Source organism: Aspergillus lentulus, assembly GCF_001445615.1.
Source record: "Aspergillus lentulus DNA, contig: Alt17, strain: IFM 54703, whole genome shotgun sequence".
In the NCBI taxonomy this organism is placed as follows: domain Eukaryota; kingdom Fungi; phylum Ascomycota; class Eurotiomycetes; order Eurotiales; family Aspergillaceae; genus Aspergillus; species Aspergillus lentulus.
In genome coordinates this window covers 1,504,773-1,525,653 of record NW_028322112.1, presented here as the reverse complement: position 1 = coordinate 1,525,653, position 20,881 = coordinate 1,504,773, and the positions used below count along the sequence as shown (strand labels likewise).

General features: G+C 46.4%; 3 protein-coding genes across 3 annotated transcripts; 1 reads left to right on the top strand and 2 right to left on the bottom strand.

The window, feature by feature from the left end:
• Positions 1 to 2,042: 2,042 nt before the first annotated feature.
• ALT_9506 (putative esterase) lies at positions 2,043 to 7,242 on the bottom strand (the record flags this gene model as incomplete). Its single annotated transcript, XM_033559958.2, has 6 exons — positions 2,043 to 2,768; positions 2,855 to 3,668; positions 3,725 to 5,102; positions 5,179 to 5,877; positions 5,940 to 6,822; positions 6,913 to 7,242. 6 exons carry the CDS (start codon positions 7,240 to 7,242, stop codon positions 2,043 to 2,045), a joined length of 4,830 nt encoding a protein of 1,609 aa, XP_033415849.2.
• Positions 7,243 to 10,076: 2,834 nt separating this feature from the next.
• ALT_9505 (uncharacterized protein) lies at positions 10,077 to 13,215 on the bottom strand (the record flags this gene model as incomplete). The annotated part of the gene is made up of 4 exons (XM_089600632.1): positions 10,077 to 10,389; positions 10,584 to 10,711; positions 12,732 to 12,942; positions 12,995 to 13,215. The coding sequence occupies 4 exons, from the start codon at positions 13,213 to 13,215 to the stop codon at positions 10,077 to 10,079; spliced, it is 873 nt and encodes a 290-aa protein (XP_089455129.1).
• A 2,757-nt stretch (positions 13,216 to 15,972) lies between these two features.
• On the top strand, positions 15,973 to 16,698 carry ALT_9504 (maleylacetoacetate isomerase; the record flags this gene model as incomplete). The annotated part of the gene is made up of 1 exon (XM_089600631.1): positions 15,973 to 16,698. The coding sequence occupies one exon, from the start codon at positions 15,973 to 15,975 to the stop codon at positions 16,696 to 16,698; it is 726 nt and encodes a 241-aa protein (XP_089455128.1).
• Between the last annotated feature and the right edge of the window lie 4,183 nt (positions 16,699 to 20,881).

Sequence of the window (20,881 nt, the reverse complement as noted above, 5' to 3'; positions counted from 1 at the left end):
GATACTTGGAATGTCGAAATCCTTCCACCGCACGGTTTGCGGTATATAATGTGGTGGAAAGGGTGTGGGAAAATAGAAAAATTACTTGACGCAAATAGCCAGGGAGCTAAGCATTATAAATCACAAGTTTCCCTGAGAAATACTGCTTAATTTAGAACGCTGTTGGCACCACCCAAGAAATGCTGCTGCCCGCTATGAGGTTTTGTCGAGACATGGAGCGGTAACTTACCACACCTTTGCATTTTGTATAATAATTTGGAGTCTTCAGCATTATGGTTGTTGTAACACTGTGTATCTTCGCCATCTATGGGGGTATTTCAAGCCAGTATTCCAGGGGCTGTGAGCTATCTGTTAGCGTGGGTGGCGCAAGGGTCGACTGTATGCACTACATATATTAAAGAATATATTTAAGAAAGAGGCTGTACCCCAGCAGTTAAGCATATTTAGATACAGTAAGTGAGCATTAATTAATAAGATGCCTATCACGTCAGAGGACAGTAGAGACTTACAAAGGTGTATAGACTCTCAATTTAAGCTTTAATAAATTAATAGTATTTCTAGTGATTATTCGACATGTGAGTTAATAGGATATTTAAGGCTCATCCCTAATCTAAGAGTCAACGCTCATCTGCATGGGCAGACAAATATTAAGTAGGTCTTATTCAGGCATATTATTGCTTATACCATCTCATTCAAGAAAGGTAGACGTGTTCGCTAGTTCAAATTATTATTTATGAGTGTATAGCATCATCCTCAGCAAGACTGTGTGCAATGGTGCAACCAACTTTAGCAGATTCTATGGAGTGGAGGCCCCCTGCCCATATAATAAATGCTTCAATACCATGAGATAGCCCCGCAGAGAATACGTGCTTTATTATATTCATTTCCATTCGTCCCAGCACATACAACCATAGGGTGTGGATAACCCTAGGCACTCGTTCTGGGTAACCCAACTGAAACATGTGTCAAACCCAACTTGGGCTGGTAGGGTTGTTATTTTCGCGGGTTGGGCTGGGTTCGCCTGTCTTTCAACATATTCCAACCCTCGATGACGGTGCCTTCCTATACAAACTGCCGCCAGCTATCACAGGCAACCACCTCCGGATGTTATATGCGATACTCATAAATTCCCAACTGTGCACCCTGGAGTGCTTCATGCGGAGAAACACGAACAAAAGGTCGGGTAAATAAACTGGTAAAGATTGCTATAGCTCTTGGGATATCCGGATCCACTGGCGGCGCTGATCCTCGCAGTATCAGCACCTAAACGCAACTTGATTAAGTTTGATGTATAGATTCAACCCAGGTAAATCCCAGAGCATGAGGCCATTTGAATCACCCTTGCGCAGACTGCTGTGTAGCGGTGAGTTGGAACCGGACCGACCTCCACCCTAAACGCAAAAAATTGCAGTCGAGTCCGCTCACCACGTTGATAGACAGACAAGATGTCCCACATAACTCTGTGTATGCAGGGTGAGAAAATTCCTCTGTGGTGATGCTACTTCTGTTGTTTGACATGAATTTGGATCTCAAACAGATCGCAAAGGGAATGGTGAACAGGGCCGTTAGATTGAGAACGTTCCCCTTGCTGATCTTCCTGAGTGGTATGCCACGCACACGATGCAGCTGATCGGGTTATTTCGTCATCTCAGGTAGATAAGATTCATGCTAGGGAAAAGGGAGCCAGGGCGTCCTCCGGTGACAGCACGCCGTCTGGAGCAGATAGAGATTGCCGTGCTGCCCATGAGACCCATCATGGCTAATGATTGACGATGAAGTTCAACCTGATGTGGACTCATGTACTGTCACGAGCTCTGTAAAATTTGTCTATTAGAATGGCCCTAGTTTAGAAGGCAGTTTAGAGATTAACTGTTGCTAACATAATATATGAATATATACCAGTCTATTATGACCTGCAGATAAAAGAACTGTTTTACCTACCAAACACCCTCCCCGTCCTCTCACTACAATGTACTTCACTAATATATAGCCCCTAGCTCTCGCCGTCTATTTAACTGCTAAACGATGTCTACATACTCATACTAATTAAACCCCCAATCACTCAACATCCCACCCACTGCAGCCCCCGCATAAAACATCATCCCAGGACTCCTAGGATGAAACGTTTTAATCTGCCTAGTAGGCAACCACCAAGAGACATCCTGGCTACTATAGTCCTGATTCGCAATTGCTTGATTCGCTCGATCCAAACTCTGAGCAATCAAACTCGACGAGTTCGCCTTGACGTGGATAGCAACGTCACACATGAAGGCTGCATAGGGATCTGGGCCAGAACCCAAAGCAGCCTGGCACGTATCTGCATCAGGCAGTTGGATAGATCCTGCGTTCATAAGCGCTGTTATTTCATCTGTTTCGGTAGCATTCGTGCTCTCGGCCGCCGTGTCCCCATCAATCGCGATGTCAGGCCATGCGGACAGGAAGAAGTAAGTGTTTGGGTTATCGGGGTCTGGTTCTTGGGTTCCGGGTTCACACCAACGGTGGCCATCAAAGCGGGAGTCCATGTCGATGTAATGGATCTGTTGGCTGTTTCGGGCGGTGTTGATGTCCGAGATGGTGGATTGGATTAGGGAGTTGAGCATGCGGACGAGGTCGTTGAGTTCTTTGCGTATGTCGGTCGTGAGCCACACATAGTTGCCGGATTGCTGGGGGTCGTAGTGTGGGCTTTCGTACCAGAACGTTGTTGAGTCGCAATCTGAGGTGTCTTCGTTGAAGAAGGTGACGTAGCCAGGGACGTAAAGATTGAACGACTGTTTGAAGTAAAAGTCAGTACGATGAAGAACAGCACGAGAGGGAATAAATAAGGGTGATTGTGGAAAGGGAGGGAAATATATACAGTAGAGCCAGATCCATCCAAGACCTTTTCATATGCAGCCCTAAGTTTCGCACCGAGTCCATCAGATCCTGTATCCTGCATCAGGTTGCGGGCTTTCTCTTCAGTCTCCAGACACCACTGGCGGTATTGCTCAAGCGAGTACCACCACATCGTTAGCACGCAGTTGGAAACCAGATCGCTGAAGAACACATCGTTCCCACCAATTGTCAGGGTTGCCATGGTAGTCCCCGTGGGGTTCTGCCCTAGCCACTGGTCGATCTTCTTGTTCAGTTCAACCGTTGTATCCCCCGAGCATGCAAAGTTAGTATAACTGAAGTCCTCATTATCAAACCACTCCTGGACGAGCTCGCCGTAGCTGTTACTTCCCACGCGGCAACTGTCACCAGTTGTGGTACCTGTACCCATCCAGTAGGAGTCACCGAAGTGAGCGTAATCGATGATCCCGTACAAGGGGTCAGAATCATAAGAAGAATCATCGTAGGCCGGACAGCTGGAGTCATCCGCTGAAGAAGAAGAAGAGTCCTCCGGAAGGGGAATCTCTCGACCGCATTTTCGTGTATAGTACGAGCCAACTATGACAAGAGTCCATGAATCCGCATTGTAGGCGGACAACTTGCTGTCACAAATGCCTTCTTGCCCCGGGTTATTTGGGTCTGGACAAAGCAATCTGCGTTGCCAGTTAGCATCGCCGGATATACGGAGCTTATTGGCGTTTTCTTCAGCCTTTTGGCCAGAGTAGGTACAGTGTCGATTCAGAGTCCCTGCGGCAAGATCTCGAGCTCCTTCCCATTTATAGACATAATCGCGGCATCTCCTAAAGTAAAAGAATCAGTATCGGTCTCGGGATGAGAAGGGATATATGAAACCTACCCATTCTCCCCATTGAAAAGCTCCATAACCCAATTTGTATGCGTTGTTTCGTGCAAAATCGCCGCGGCTCGAGTGAGGTGGGCATCCTGGAGGTTAATTGAGTCGCACCTCGCCAGCACTGACTTGGTACTCTTAAGGAAGTCATCTGTGAAAAACTTTGGGCAGAAATTAAGTCGATTGTTCGAGTTCATCATGGCAAGCCAGCCTCTCCCGTCGCGACATCCCGGAAGGTTTTTGCAAGTGATCGTGAACTTTGCATCATCGCTATCCCGCTGCCCAGCAACCATGTACAACATCCGCTCGAACGTCGGAATCCAGGCCAAGTCGTCCCCGAGTGATTGGGCAAAGAAGAGGTCTCTATAAGAATGGTATCCGCCATTAAACGCAACATCCCACGCAATATCAGCCGCATATCGCATTTCTTCAAGGATCGTCTGCACCTCGGTCCTAGTGCAGCCGCTGTCAGCTTGATAATGAGGGATGACGTCGAAGTTGGTATTTTCAGGAGATACAGGTAGATTGGGGTCAGTGATTGGGCCGTCATCGCCTGTGTGATCTTTGGTGGCACATTCGTTGTACCATGTCTGCGCTGTGTTGTTGATGGAATTCCAAATGCTGTGCATGTCTGCACGGCCGTCACCATTAAGATCAGGGAAATAAGTGCATGAGCCTTCAACTGCACCCCGGTACTTGGGACCTTGCGGTCCCCATTCGTATCGGGATCCCTTGATATCACGTCGGCCAAGGTTATACCAGACCGACCCGTCTCCTGAGAACTTGTCTGTCCAGATCATATCTGCCTTTCCGTCGCCGTTCACGTCTGCCCAGTGTAGATTCGCCCTGTCCTTCTGCTCGGAGTACTTGAATTGATCAATATACTCCCATCCATCGTCGCCATTAACCCAACCCCAGGTGCGGCCGTCCTTCTCAACGCACAGGTAATCGGCCTTGCCGTTACCAGAAACATCAGCAAAATGGACAGGACGGTCAAAGAAACCAAGGCCTCGGTGCTCGGGGCAGTATAGCTGATCTGCAGCGTTAATATTGTACTCCCAGTCAAACTGCCCAGTTTCTTTGATCTTGTTCCGCCAAACTTGAACCTTGTTCTGATTGTCGGGGTTTGTCCAAATTATATCGCAGGCTCCGTCGCCATCCCAGTCCGCGAGATGCAGATCGCGCCGGTCAAGTTTGATGCCAATTTGCTCCTGGGTTGGGTCGAAGATAATCTCATTACCTCCCCAGAAGCTCGACCCGTCAGTGGGTACTTGAACCAGGCCTCTATTTGGATAAAGGCGCATATGGCCGGTTGAATGGATCCAAACGTAATCCATCATACCGTTGTCGTGGCCCATCATATTGCAATACCTGTCTCCGTCGGCTGCAACAATTAGCAATTAAACCTTTTCTATAAGAGCCTCCTTCTCTCTCTCTCTCACACACACACACACACATACCTTTGATCTTAGCCCCTCCCGCCCCCTTGCTCTTCCACACATGAATGTAATACATCGGCCCAAGCTTCTCGTCAGAGGTATCCTTCTCGATGAACACATAGTCCTGTCTCCCAAGCTCTCCAAAATCCGCCACCTCACCATAAATTCTAGCAAAGTAGACCTGATCCCGTAATCCGGATGTACCGAATAACCCTCCCATCCCGGGATGTGATGGGCCAGAATTAGCATCTTGGTAGAACCCCTGGCGCCAAACAACGTTTAATCCGTCACCAGCCTCTCCTTTGATGCAGCTCCGGGAGTTTGTGTATGTTGTTGTAGCGCCATCATCATCAACCCACATCCAGTCGTCGCGCCCATCGCCGTTTATATCTTCGAATCGCACGCCGCGGAGGTCACCCATGCCTTTTCCAGTGAAGCGCTTGCCCAGCGGCTGCCAGTATGCTGGGACGTCTTCTATCCATCCGTTTCGCCAGCATGTGATGTCGCCGTTATCAGCCAAAACACAATAGTCGGCTCGGCCATCGCCGTCGATATCAGCAAGACGTACGTGCGCCTGATCGTGGCCTTCTGGACTCTTCCATAGTCCGATATCGGTGAAGGATGGAGGCTTGTTACTCCCAGCATCACCGTCTCCATTGTTAATGCTTGCGTAGGTAGTCCCATCCAAGGCGACGCAGATGTAATCATCAAGTCCGTCACCTATAATTTGTCACTCAAAATCAGTCCCAGCGATTTCCTCAGCGGACAGGCCCAGTGCTCACCATTCACATCAATAAAATGCACACCTCCAGGGTTACAATTATTATGCGTTGAGAATGAATCCCCCTTCGTAAACTCCTGCTCAGTGCGAGCATTATTCGTGTAAGAAACAAACGTTACCGCCCCGGATTCATTATCTTTCTGGAAGATGATCAAGTCATCATACTCCCTCGTATAAAGCCTCCCAAAGAAAAAGAACAGCTCGTCATCATCTCTGTATGGATCGAGTCCACCCTTTCCGGCGCGAACACTAAACAATGCCCCGATATACTCGCTGTCGTGTCGATAGATCCCGTCGTCTTCACCACTTCCTTGTTGCGTGAACCCGCCCGCGTAGACTCCGCTCCCGTACTCTTTGTCGCAGGTCCCCGTGGTCGAAATACTGAGGTCCGCAGGCTTGACGATGAGCCCTGCTTCCGCGGCGTCATAAATCGCATTATACCAGATATCCGCCATCTGAGAGTATCCGTAGTCATTGGGGTGCTTGTTATCGGCGTAGTTATCGGGGTACTTGATCCAGTTATTTCCGGGACTCGGGGCCGGGGGATCCATATCTGCCAGAACGATGGAGATATTCTGCCCCGCTTGCATGTCAGTGACCAGTGCTCGGAATTGCGCATTGACAGAGGGCCTGTTGGCTTCGAGGGATGTGGAACCGGAGGGAATCAGGGTTGACAGGACGATTAACGTGTTGGCCATATCGGGGGCATTGATTAGGGTTTCGATTAAGGATCGCATGCGCTCGCCCGCGTTCGCTGGGTCGACGTTGTAGTCGCAGTCATTGGTGCCGGCGTTTATGAGCACGACGTTCGGTTTGTAGGCGAGGGAGTTTGTGGCGGCTGTTTGGACTTGCGTTATCACGTCGCCGCTGTGGGCTTCTACGTCCTATTTTTTCCCCATGTGTATATGTTAATTGGTCTGTCTATCTGCTATTGGGGGAAGGGGAAAGGGTGTGGATGAGGGAGAGATGCATACATTGTCTATCATGTCACCGTTGGATTTACTGCCGACCATGTCGACATCCCAGCCTTCGAAGCGGAGTTTGTCACGTAGAGGCTTGCGATATCCATTTCCGGTTGAAGATAGGTATCCCCAGGTGATTGACGCGCCGAGAGGGAGGATTCGTAAAGGGACTTTCTGGGCATCATCTCGTTTTGCTATTGACGGATGCCATTCAGCAGCATCAAAGTCTATATTACTCGAATTGACCGTGGATCGCGTAACTGGGACAGCTGCTCCTGTGGCAGTAGATGATAGAAGAGACAGTATTAGATTCAAGACCGTAAAGAAGAGTAGTCGCGCCATTATCAGGGCTGTTTTTGCTGGCACCTTCCACTCCCCTTCCATACTGCGAGTCGCTTAAATATTTCCACAGTCCTCCAGTTATCTATCATGTGCAGAAGGCCTCATCCTATGTGCCGTTCCGAAATAAGTGTACTACAAGCAACCAATCATAAGCCTGAATATGGTACCAGGATGAGCCAGAATAGTACTAAAGCATAAGACTCTGGCATCCTTCATGGTGATATGGGGGGCCTTAATTCTATAATAGGGGTATGTATACAGTGATTGAGTCATGTAATAGGCTTATTTAGTGTAATATAGGGAGTAACCAATCACTAGCCTGAATGTGGTACCAGGATGAGCCAGAATAGTACTAAAGTATAAGACTCTGCCGTCCTTCATGGTGATATTGGGGGCCTTAATTCTATGGGAGGGGTAGTTATATATAAAGTGATTGAGTCATGTAATAGGCTTGTTCGGCGTAATGTGGGGTTTCAGCTTCTACGCTGAGTAGTAGGAAAGCAGCTTATTGGCACGATAAGGAATGGGGCTTGAATTCTTAGCTGAGACGTAGGCGCTAGGACCTGCATAAGCTATCATTCTGATTATCCATTGGATAAGTCCATGTGTACTTATATGGATTCTCCACAATAGGCCGCAATCTTTTAATAGTACTATTTACAGAGTATGTTCCGCAGTTCATTTAATAATATCTCCGCACATGTTACCCTCTCTCTGTTTTCTATCTGTGTCAAGTTTGGTCCTTCTGGCATTGATTCTTGTATCAAAGAATGACTCTACCAACACTTCCTAACTGGATAAGGATGTACGTACACTAGTCTCCTTAGCCTTCTCCATCAGCGCCCCTTCCCCCGAAATACCTGTGTATACCTATTAAAGTATTCAGTCTAATTCACCCAGAGTCCTCATCATCCTGACCACATCCTCCTTCTACCCGCAGATCCGGTGCATCCAACTTCAAAAATCCACGCACGGCATCTCCACTGCCTACATACTCTTCAACCTAATCGGCGCAACAGAACACTTTACCATCCTATTCGCATTGCTGGTAAACAGCGGCGGAAATGTCCTCATCCATGAGCCTCCCACGACCGGAGACTGGTTGAACTTGTGCCAGTTTTTGGCAGTTTGGATGGGATTTTTAGTCCTCTTCAGTCAAGCAATCCACAACCTGCACACCAATTTACGCCGCAAACTCATCTTAATATCCATATACATTTCATACCTATGCATATCTGTCTTGCCCGAGATTATCGACGCAATCACCACTCCCGAGGAAACGAGAAAACAAAGGCCGCCAACGGGCGAGAGGAACTGGATCATCGGACTCTTTCTTTCCGCTCATGTTATGATCATCCTGCCTTTATCGGCCATGCTCCGCATCGTGGGATTTATAGATCAGTCCCGACTGATCTTTCGCCACAGACGGGGGCAGTCATCGGTCTTGAGTTTGAGAGGGCTGGCGTATCAGGCTGTAGTATTTGCTCTGGTTTCTGGACTATGGGTACTTAGGGTACAGCAACCTGTTCCTACGATGCCGATGAGAAGACCAGTGGATTGGATGTATTGGTATCATATAATTGGATGGCCGGTTGTCGATGATGCGGTTTATGCGGTGGGACAATGGGTTTTGTTTTGGTGCGCGGTCTGTTGGCGTTCTCGGAGGGATGCTAGGGATGAGGCAGTCCATGCTGGGGAGACCGATGGTTTGTTAGGAGACGATGAAGGGCCTGGGTACGGCGCAACCGGAAGTTCTTAGATAGTATGTATATCATTAGGTGCCACGATATCGGGCGTAACATCAAGGTATGCAGGGCACACTAATCGATAAGCCCAGGAGGTTTCAGTAGCGTCTGAATAGCCAGCACTACAATGAAATATCAATTTTTGTACGTTCTCAGTTCGGGTGGCTGATGGTAAAAGTGGTCAACCGTAGCAAAACAATGTAATTCTGAGAAACAACTATCTATTTCTGGTATTCGAAATCCGAATTCAACCGTAGTATTGCAGTTTTTACAAATAATAATTGTAAAATTATTGTTACACTAGTACGTAGTTTAGTTATAGCCGACCGGGCTCTAGGCATATGAAGGCGATAGCGCCCCTCCTGCAGGCGCTCTTAGTTAACTCCTTCGCCTGATTCTACAATTTTTTATTCTGCCCTAAGGTCTCATTAGGAGCACAATCTGCAGGGGAAAGAAAAACCGCCATACCATCGCATGATTTCAACCTCCCAAATTTCTTCTCATCAAACTGGTAATGGCACCCTTGATGGGGTGGCCTAGGATTCGGACGAAAGGATTAGAGCCTGGCTGCAAGCCCCTAGGCACCTTTCTAGTCGAGGTTGTGATATGGTAAGTCACAGATGGCCAAAGGGGTGTAGGATTCATAAAAATCAGACTTTTATGAGCTATTTGTATAGTTGAACTCTTATCGGGGATGTGAAAAACTCAAATCGATCCTCAGCCCCTTCGCTTAGGAAGTCAATGACACGACCACAGAAATTTTATTTTTCTTCTTAAGCCGTATAGGTGAAAAAGCAAGGTACGATAGGGCGAAAATCTATAATTACTAACTCTTGAAATTCAAGTTTGCGCTTATCGGTATTGATCGCTGGTTGAGTCCGATATGGTACAGTAATTTCTGGCTGTAAGCTCGGCTTTTGAGTTGTATATGTGGGCCTTTTCGTCGGGCTCATCGGCGAACAAAGTGGATTTTGGTTGGTGATCTAGTAAATCAGTCGGGCCCATCAGTGTGTAGCTAAAGAGGTGATTACTTTGACAGTGGGAACAAGCGACAAACATAGTACAGTCTTGTTACTTGGCGCTTGCTGATCAAGAGAAATTGATAGGAACCCCCAGTGCCCACACATTCTTCGGGTACTGGAAGACACGCATAGGGTTCACTTTGAGACCCAGTTCCTCCGCGTAAGCGTGGGCTGCTTGCTCCACAATCCCCGTCTTCAAGGGACGACGCTCCGTAAGCTTGCCCCGCCGGTCACATCCAGCCCTAGGGGGAAACTGCAGGTTGCCCTCTTGCTTTATGGTCTGACGGAGTGACTCAAAGGCGGCCTCGTGATTCTCCCGTCTATACTCGATCTTACTGTCTAGCACGGCGTTAGCGACTTTAACGATATCTACGGTGCGGCTGGAGACGTTGAGTCAGCTAGGTGCAACACGCTTTGTGGCCTCTGTAATGCACTATGGTTTCCCACACTACAAGTGGTAGTATTGTAATTCTATGTACCTATAAGCATGACGATTAAATCGGTCCCGAAAAGTCTCCGCGATATGCGTCAACTTATTGGGTTAGCTTTATTCTCCACACAAGGACGGACGTACCTAGTGGCGGGCTTGCAAAGACTCTCATATACGGCCTTCTGGAGCGCGGTGTGCTTGGATGAGAACGATTGCCTTCGCGGCCTATCTGGGCTTTGTGTTCCCCGACCAGGAAGCGGGGCTGGAGTTACCTTTTGGTCAGAAATAGTCAGGGCGGATTAAGCTTGACGCTAATCGTTTTAAATGGCTTCGCAGCCTCCATCTTCGGCACAGAGCAACCCTTCTTCACACATCTTCCAAGATTTTCCAAGTGCCAGTGAAATGTGTTCAACACTCGCACGTATCCGCAAACTTAAGCAAGCTCTGCCATGGCTGCAGCTTCCCCTCATATGCAATGCGCCAATGAGCAGCGTGGCAGCAGGCGAGTTAGCCGTTGCGGCGGCACGGAATGGAGGTTTAGGATACACTGGGTCTATGGGGAACACTCGGAGGCTGAAGCATGAGTTGGAAAACGCACGGTAGCAGCTGGTTGACAGGAACTTAGACAGCCAGGACAAAGAACTTCCTATCGGTGTCGGAACATTATAATTGCTCTAAGCCATCGCGAAGTACAAGCTAGCAGTGATGTGGGTCTTGTTTGAGAAAGTTACAGAATTTTAAGAGTCGATGTTAGGTATATATGATGTATCATCTGGGATGAAGATATACATATAAGTAGGAAATATTACTACTACTTCAGAATTCACACTAGCCTGCAGCCAGATGCCTTGGTCCTCCAGGGAATTAAAGCAGGTAGTTATAGACTCTGATATAGTGTAATTGTTATTAACCTAATACCAGAGGTGATAGATGTGCATTAAGAACATGGACTCAGAGATATTCCTCTTATTACAAACAGTCTTGGCCTCCTTCGCCATCTATAGCATCTCGTTCACCCACTCGGTACGGAAATCAGGTACGGCGGCGCGGAAGAAGCCCGTCATGGGACATTTCCGTTCAACAAGAGCTACAAAATCTTTGAACTTGGTAGCCTCGCTGCCGCCAGCGATGTCGGTCTGCACTCGCACCCGGATGAAGGGTGAACTGTCTTGTCCGATATTGTCGGCATAATATTATGCCACCGGTGTTTCAATCGCCGCCCCGCCTAGAAAGAGGGTCCTTCGTGAGTAATAAGGTCGCCGACTCGACGATAAATATTGATGGAGGGGTACTCCACTCTTTTCAGGTGCATGATCAGCTACAGTGACCGTTTGTTAGTATTTGGAACACAATACTTCCGCCCACTTGCAGAAAGATAAGTGGGCCATGTAGCATGTCCCAAATCCTAATGGATGCTGACTGTATACATATTGTGGGCCCCCAAGCGTATACAGGGAACGGGGCGCTGTGAGGCAATTTTATGCCCTTCTTTAGTCAATATGGCCGTTCTTAATATTTCTTGTAAGCACTAGCCGGGAATCGAGCTTGCGACCCTTAGCGATGGACCTTTGAGCATGGATATATTTGTGACGGAGTCAGTTGGCTTATGGTCTGTGACTGCCACAGTGGTAACCAGACTGATCGCGTCGCCAGAGGTAAGAGTATCGAAGGAGACTAGGAACCTCGCTGATGGTTCTAGCACCACATGGTCAGATTCCAGCCCCAGTTAAAGCGTCTCCGGATATCCAGTCAGGTAAACTCGCCCCCTTTCTCGGGCCTTGCCGACAGGCCACCCAGAGATATTTCCGGTTCCAGGTCCCACGGTCGGAAGTTCCTCAGCTCGAGACGGATAACGACCCAAGACACAACCTGCAGATTGAGAAGATGAGCCTCTACAAAAACCCTCATCGCAGTGAACTATTTAAAGGTAAAACAACCTAGAAAACCCCGCGGGGGTTATCACGATACCATTGGCATGGATGAACCTTGAATCGGGCCTGTATTCAGCCCCTCCGTAGCTCGTCATTTTCGATAATTCGACCAGAGCTTTTTTCGAGGAGGACCTTGATCATAACCCTGGCGAGATGGTCGTCTTCAATACCGGCAACCATTGCTCCGTATATCTTCTCTAATATATTTGCTCTAGAAGATAAGATCGCGCTTGGTCGAACGCAAGAGACCGCAAATACATCCTTTTTACTATCCGAAACGGCAGCCAACTGCTTCTCGACGTAACCCTGCTGAGCTATTAGCTATAAATCCTACCGAGGGTGGTAAATGAATTTTGCTAACCTTAATTCGTCTGGTATCCTTCAGGAACCACAAAGGCTTCGTCTGATCCCATTCCGCCCCCATCCCGCTACAGAAGACAAACTTGAACTTCTTTCCTTTCAGCGCTGGGGCTAAGGTGTTCGCAAAGGCGTTCGCAGCAATAAGTGCGAAGTCGTGCACTTTTTTGCAGGTTTCCACGTCAGGGAAGCGATAAGCGGGCCCTCCGACTGTCCTGTTTACCCTTATTAGCGTTCGACAGCCATTGCCTATTATTGTAAACACACCATATACAGCCCTCTGCACCGCTGAGCCGCGTTAAAAGCTCTGACGGATAGCTTCCGAAATCTTCGTGAATAATAACGGTGATTTTGGCGTTGTTAGAGATGTCCCTTGGTAATGGTTTTCGTGTCAGAATCAGGGCCTCTGTAATCGCTTGATTGACAATGCATTGGCGCACTACTGCACTACCAACCAAGCCAGTGGCGCCAGTGATGATGACTCTCATTTTGGAGTATTGATGACAACTCTTGGGATAGACACACTCCACAGTGCATATAAGGCAGTTAGTTGTAGAGCGCGGGGCGCTAACACTCCGAAATATCCGAAGTTCCGAACCAGACATTCATCATCGGGAGCGGAAGACGTCCAGCCCAGCCAAACCTTCCTGGCCTTCGTGACACCCGTGTACTCCGTGATGTACTCTCTGCTGCTCACCCATACAGTGGGCCACGAGAAGTACCTTAACAATTATCATTTCATATTTTGTCGATAGCCAGTCATTCTTAAATATGCATTTTTCTAATAATCTTTCACCCTAGCTCTTCTCTAAGTTCCAATTGTCTGACCTGCAATTCGTCGACTCCACGTTCTGTCTTCATCCATCCAGAACCTTCTTGGCGTATCGATATCATGCGTTCTTTAAAGGGCGTGAGCTTTGATCCTGATACTGATATCCCAGGCCTCTCTCTGGCAAAGTCATCATCGTAACCGGAGGTAATAATGACCTTGGAAAGGAGACTATTCTCCAACTTGCAAAGCACAATCCCGCCAAAATATTTATGGGTGCCCGAAGCGAAGAAAAAGCAGCAACGGCGATAAGGGAGATCAAGCAAAGCGTTTCTGATGCCAGAATATCCTTCCTCGAGATGGACCTGGCATCGTTTGCCTCGGTCAAGAAAGCGGCTCAGAGTGTATTAGCCTCTTCCAGTCGGCTCGATATCCTCATCAATAATGCCGGTATCATGGCAACTCCCGCGGCAACCACCTAGGATGGTTATGAAATTCAATTTGGCACCAATCACATGGGTCACGCCCTTTTTGATCAAATTGTTACTGCCACTCCTGGAGCAGACCACCAATGAACCCAACAGCGACGTCCGAATCATCAACCTAAGGTCCTCCGCCCATAGTCAAGGCCCAAAAGAAGGCTTTCTTCTTTCCGAAGTCAAGTCTCCAATGGCCTCTACAAGCATATGGGTCCGTTACGGTCAATCTAAGCTCGCTAATGTCCACTTCACAAGGCAACTTGCGAAACTATACCCCAGAATCAAGTCCGTTGCCGTCCACCCAGGCAGCAATGTCGGCACCAACATCTCCTCTAGTCTTAAACAGCCTTACAAGTTTCTGATTCCTTTTATATTTATTTAGAACCGATTCTTTGTGACTCCTGTCAAGATTGGAGCGCTCAATCAGCTCTGGGCCGCCACCGGTCCAAATGAAGATGTCAAACAAGCTGCCTTCTACTATCCTGTCGGAGTTGAATTCGACGGGAGCCCAATGGTCAACGATCCAAATGGCAGAGAAAACTGTGGGATTTCACGGAGACAGAACTCCGGGAACACAAATTTTGACTTTTTGTTCTTCCCTTTCTCAATGCTAATTTCCACATGAGATACCAATATTTATTATGTAGTATGGGCGGAGGCTCGTTCCTGTTTGTTGGATGTTTTCGCTGGTCTTTTCAGGACCAGCGGCCGCTGTTTGCTCTCTTCCTGCTTCTCTGGCCTATTTAGGCCTCGCTGTCTTCTCTCTCTCTCTCGTGTTCTCTCTAGATAGATCGAAGTAGCTCTATAATACCTTTCTTTTGATATATATTACTGCTTGCCCGATTGGGCCTACAGCGTGGACCTTCCTGATTTCGATTAGATAGATTACGTTCCTTTAATAGCTAATAATTAGTTAATTACCCCTATCTAGATGCCCACATCTGGCGGTATAAGATCTAGCTAGTCAGATGATAGATTAGTGATTCAGTAATCCAATACGGTTCCGCGATTTCCAACACTTTCTGACCCCCTCATGTAAGCATAGATGACGCCTTCTAGTATTAAAACTTTTAATTAGCATTAAAACCAGAGGAAACTAGACCCTCATCGGACCGACGATTGGCTTCCAGATGCATGATTAAGTATGCCGACATAACGTAATCCACAACTGAGCGGCTATCCTAATCGAGTGGTGTTGGAAAGTGTAGATCCATATGAGATTTCACTATCACTTAGTGGTTAAACCCAACCCGGCCCTAACCCGCTATTGGGCCTATATGCTGGGTTCGGGCCTAGGGCCTAGGGCCCATTGGCCAGTTAGGTTCTAGAAACTGGAACCCATCTGGGTTCAGGTTCTAAAAATTGGTTTTAATTATAATATATAGTAATTAGATTACACTAGCCTAGGTTAGATTCCTATGCTAGTATGCTATATAATCATATAATATATATATATATATATATATATGTATACATATTAGTATCTAGCATGGTATTGAAAAATTAATACACACCAATTAGATTTGGTGGTGGTGAAGAATATAAGGGCCTAATAAGTTTACTACCCTAGAACCTAGGTCCTAGGGCTTATGGGTTGGGTTCTAAAAAGGCCTAAACCCAGCGTCCCAGCCCAACCGGCGGAAATAACCCTCGATGTGTTGAAGGATGAGAACTAAAACTCATGTTCTTAAAGGATCTATTCAGTGTGGTATGCAACCCATCGATGCTACTGCACGGTTCTGCTGATTCAACTGCCAGACAATAGCTCGGGATGATTTTCTCAATATGACACCGACAGTATCCTCCCCGAAACCACGCCTTATTTGTGATACGACAGAGAAGTCAGCATGATAGGACCCTTCCCCAGGGAGCAATGACATCATTATAGTCCGAATGAGACTAAAACTGCAGAGGCAGATTGGACCCACACAAATACGAGTCAGCGTCCAGGTACATCGAACCTAGTTCTCACTTCATCTCTCCCCTCAGACTCGAAAATGGCCTCTCCTCAAGTGATTCTCTACGCCAAATGGTACTCGGACTGCTCTGCACGCCTGCGTCTTGCGCTCCAGCTCAAGGACATCAACTATGTGTATATGCCTGTCAACGAACCAAACGCGGCCGCCTACAAAGAAATAAGTCCGTCCGGCTTAGTCCCAACGTTGGTCGTGCAAGAAGGTCAGTCTTGCTCAAGCCAAAAGGTCAGCAAGTCCACTGTAATATGGCAGTCACTCGCCGCGCTGGAGTATCTGGAAGAGAGATATCCGCCATCACAAACCCGAAAAGGTCTCCTCCCGCCAGAAACGGACCTACAAGGACGAGCAACAGTTCGCTGCTTGATGAATATCATTGCGTCAGACATCCATCCCTTGACCACCGCCCGAGTGTGTCACCGGATCTGTGAGCAGTTCCCGTGTCCCGCAACTGAAACAGCGGCTGCCACAGGAAATTGTGAGTGGGATAAGTTTTGGATCGAACAAGGTCTGGCCAAGTACGAGCGGGTGGTTAAGGACACTAGTGGAACGTATAGTTATGGCGAAAATATTACGCTCGCAGATGTGTGCCTCTTGCCTGCGATATGGACCGCGGAAAGATACGGACTGCTTCTTGATGGGTTTCCTACTATCTGTCGCATTGTTGAGTCATTGCATCGTGTTGACGCTGTGCAGAGAGCCCATTGGAGATGCCAGCCGGATACACCGGAAGAACATCGGTTTCCATGACAAGCTCGGCGAAATACTTCCAATTAGTTTGACGAGTGTTGGTTATTAGTGCTTATTATGCCACTACCTGAGAACATAGTATTTGGACTTAGTGCTCTTGCTTCTTGGTTTGGTGTGTATAATGATATAAGCTGCATTTGACTATGTAAACAAAATCTATTTCTTTTCATCCCATGGCGTTTTCTTCCCTGTCTGCTTCATACAATCTAGCCAGGTTGTACAGTCTGATACTGGAGTGCATACGATCATGTTAATGGGAGAAGCCCAACAAGCCTTCATAACTTTGCATAAGGTCATACCACCCAGTGATCTGGGATGGCTGGAGCCATTATATGCCACATGCCAACTTCAATTAGTCACATTTCCCCAGGTGCAGGTCCTTGTCCCTAAATAGAGTCACCTCACCTAGGGTTATATAACTAAATGTGGCCTTACCTGGTTGCTTACCTAGACAGCACCTATTAATCTTTTGACTATGTTAAAGCCACATGCTGGCTGGTTAGTAGCTGGGTGGGTGACCACTAGAATCCTAGCTGTTGTATGTTTTTGCTTACCTGGCATAATTACCATCTCTTTTCCTAATTTCGCGTAGTGCTCTCTAAAATAACATTAGGGAAGGTCAACCGTCAGCCTTGGTAAACGCCCATTCCTTAAAAACCTTTTGTGCAGGCTGCTTCTGTCGCGGTCATGTGCTAGTTGGTAGCTACGAGGTATTTGCCCTGGGAGATGGCCATCGTTAGACCCTAGCTTCAATAATTTACTTAAATGCGCATGAGAGAAGTACTTTTAATATAGTAGCACAATGGGTGAGAATCCAGTTAGTGGTTGTCACAATCTTGCGATGCTAATATATATAAGGTCATATGATTGAAAATGATATTATGAAGTCCTGCATAGCATCTTTCACAACCAACTTGCTAATTTTTTTCTTTTTTATACAATTCATACCTTTTTCTATTTCAATGACACCCCTGCCTTTTGTTGTACAAAGAGGGGGTCCGGTCGCCAGGTTCTTTATTTTATAAATAGCACTAACCATTCACTGGTAACATTAACTTTGCAGTGGTTACGGACACCACCTGCTTATAGTGACTTGCCTGCTAATCTAGCAAGCTAGAAAGTCACCTGCAACAATAAGGTTAACCTATAGAGCCAGGCATATGGTAAATCATTAAACAGAGTGCCGACAGCAACAGTCTGAGATGTAGAAGAAATTCACTACTGAGATTGATAAGTGCCAATCAAAAGCCAAGACACAGCTAGCTAAGTGCAAGTCTAAGCAGCAAAAGGCATGCACTACTCAGATTAAGAATGTCTGGGAGCAGTGCTAGAAGGACAAAGAAGCAAAGTGTAAAATCAAAAAGGATTCCCTTGCCAGCACCCTGAACGCGGAGTGTACTAAAAGCAGGAAGCAACAATAGTTGCTCTAAACACCTGCACAGCAAATGCATAGCTGCAGCAAGGGAAAAAAGCATGACTTCAGTCCTGTCAGTCCCCAGAATACCTCAGGACTTGAACTCGCTATGTCCCAAGCAAAACAGAAAGCATATAATAATAGGAGGACTGAAATACTATATATATTGTGGGTTTCCATTCACCTTGAATTGCCTGTATTTAACTTATAATGCAAGGTCATTCCCAGGATGTTTTAAATACTACCCCAAGGTCCAACGCAAGGGATTCACCTATCATTCGAGTATGCCCAGATCTTATTATATACCTGAAGCTACCCTTGGCGGGCCGGACCTCATGGCTGCATTAGATGTAAGCCACGAATAATTTTACATTATCGCTGTTCCAATTCGAACCTGGAATGGGAAAGGGAAGGCAGATCACTCTGAACCTTTTATTTGGGCGTCATGAACCTTCTCTGCTTAGGTCCGAGAATACTGAGAGCTCAAGTGCAGAATGTCTATGGGAGGATGTTGAGGCAAGAGCATTATACATCCACATTATTAACCCGCAGCTTGTTTTCAAGCAGCAAATGCGAATTATTCTATATGGTTGGCTTAAGACATAATGTATTCTTACTTTTTTATCATATAGCTAACAAAGATATAATAATAGGTTACAGAAGGTATCATCAATGTAGAGACAAGAGGCTGTGGCACTGCTCCTACATGAGGTTCAAGCTCTATCCTTCTTCTCTATGCCAGGATGGGGGGGGTGCCTCTGGGTTCGCGGACATTCAATCTGTTCAAGCTAAGGTCCTATACAATGGAGAAAGAACGCTTTGAATATTCGTAATATGGGTCTCTATAGGTCCAGTATGTCCAAGGTACTTGCAATGTCCCCTTTTGATTCACATTTTCCATATATTTGAGTAGGTTTCTCGATGTAGGTATATGTGATTGATAGTGTGAAGCACCAGAGGTAGTGGCAATTGATCCGTATAGTGCTTGTCATTGTCAAATATTGAGCAAACATGTTCTTCTGCTATCAGATAATCCATTTTTTCTTCTGGGATAGGAGTCCTCTCACCATTAAACAAAGGGAACAACCAATGGTCTCCAAAGTACAATATATAGGTCGCAAATCAAAATACATATCCTGCCGAAGTTGAGCATAGAGGCAATCAGGCAAACCATAGGCAATCATTTTCACAGTTATACTATTACAGACCCAAAAACATGTTCACAGAATCATCAAGCTCTCTCACAGCCCGCAGGGTCTGTCTTACAGAAAGTTCAAGAGTTTCTCATTGACTACTGGGCTTAGCTGCTGTGTATCTGCCTGTATCAGGTTTTAGCGGGTGCTGCCTGGTTCCTCCTGCTCCTATCTTAACACACCATAACTCTCTGTGTTGCCATGTCCTTTGCATTGGCATTGATGAACAACAAGAAAAGCATTCTTGTTTATATGAGATATAGGCTCCCGTGATCACCTACCAAGCACATACAACTATAGGGTGTGGAAAATAGGGCTTCCCGTCCGCTCAGCCGTACTTAAGCCAGTATTATCAATGTGGTCGAAAGTTATATGCACCCTTAAAGGCCTGCTGTTTTATGGGTACAAGATGCTAAACTATAGGGTTAGTATGGGTGAGTGAAGGTGAGCTGAGCAATACTATCCAACACCACAGGTGAGCATGGGTGATTAGTGGGTGACAAGTATAACTCTATAATAACTAGACTCTGTCTATCGCCAGCTTAAACATGAGGGCCTCCTCTCTGCTTAACCATTGTTTCCTTTCCTATCTACAAGCTTTTTTTTAGAGAATCTATTTTCTCTCAACTTTTTCTATCCTTTAATCATATCACGTGATTCATCTTTGAATCATTGTGATTTAAGAAAAACAGAGGAGCTTAGCAAGTTTACTAAACTAAGAGGCTTTACAGCAGAATACCAGAAAGAATAAAAAAGTAAACTAAATAAGATCAGTTGTAAGAAAAGGGCTCCATCTACTAAAAAATATAGTAGTTCAGTGGGATTTTAGAAAGTATACAAACAAATGTTTTATGAACTTGCACTTAGACTGCTGATTTAAGTGTAGACATCAGTCATAATGACTAGGGAGGAGTCTATATTAGCAACCCATAACTTAATAAGAGTGCTATATAATGCTAGAAGGATGAATATACCTGTATTAAATAGTACTATCCCTAGTTCCCTACATAGCTGTATACTTTTAATATATGGCTCCAACCCTGTTCTAAAATCTGTAAGAGAACACACCTACCTGGAATGGTACCACTATCTCTTACTAACTGTCCATTTCAGCCTAAAAGAACTGGGGCATCCATCAATGTGCTCCTCCCATGTGATATTGCACACCTGCTCTTCAGTAGTGCTTATATCTGGATTTGGCGCCATGATTAAGGTGTTGTGTACTTGATTTTGAAGACGCGGGGGCCCCACATGCGGGGTAGATAAATCAAATTTCGATCGAGGTTTCATTGAGCCTCTCCCACCTTGCCAAGCACGATCAGACCGTTGCATTCCTGTGAGTTGACCAAGGCCACAGCTTAGACTCTAAAGCCGTGGAGCGAAATTGGACGACATTTAAATAATGAGAACTAAAATACAGTTGCATGGGGTTGTATTTCGTTCTCTTGTCTGGCAAATCCCTGGAATTTGTGGAAAGACAATGGGACGGACTAACGGAAGCAAACGATCTCTTGATTGACTGAGACATGTTCTGATAGCATGCACTTGCTGCCCGGGCTAGATACTTCTAAATAAC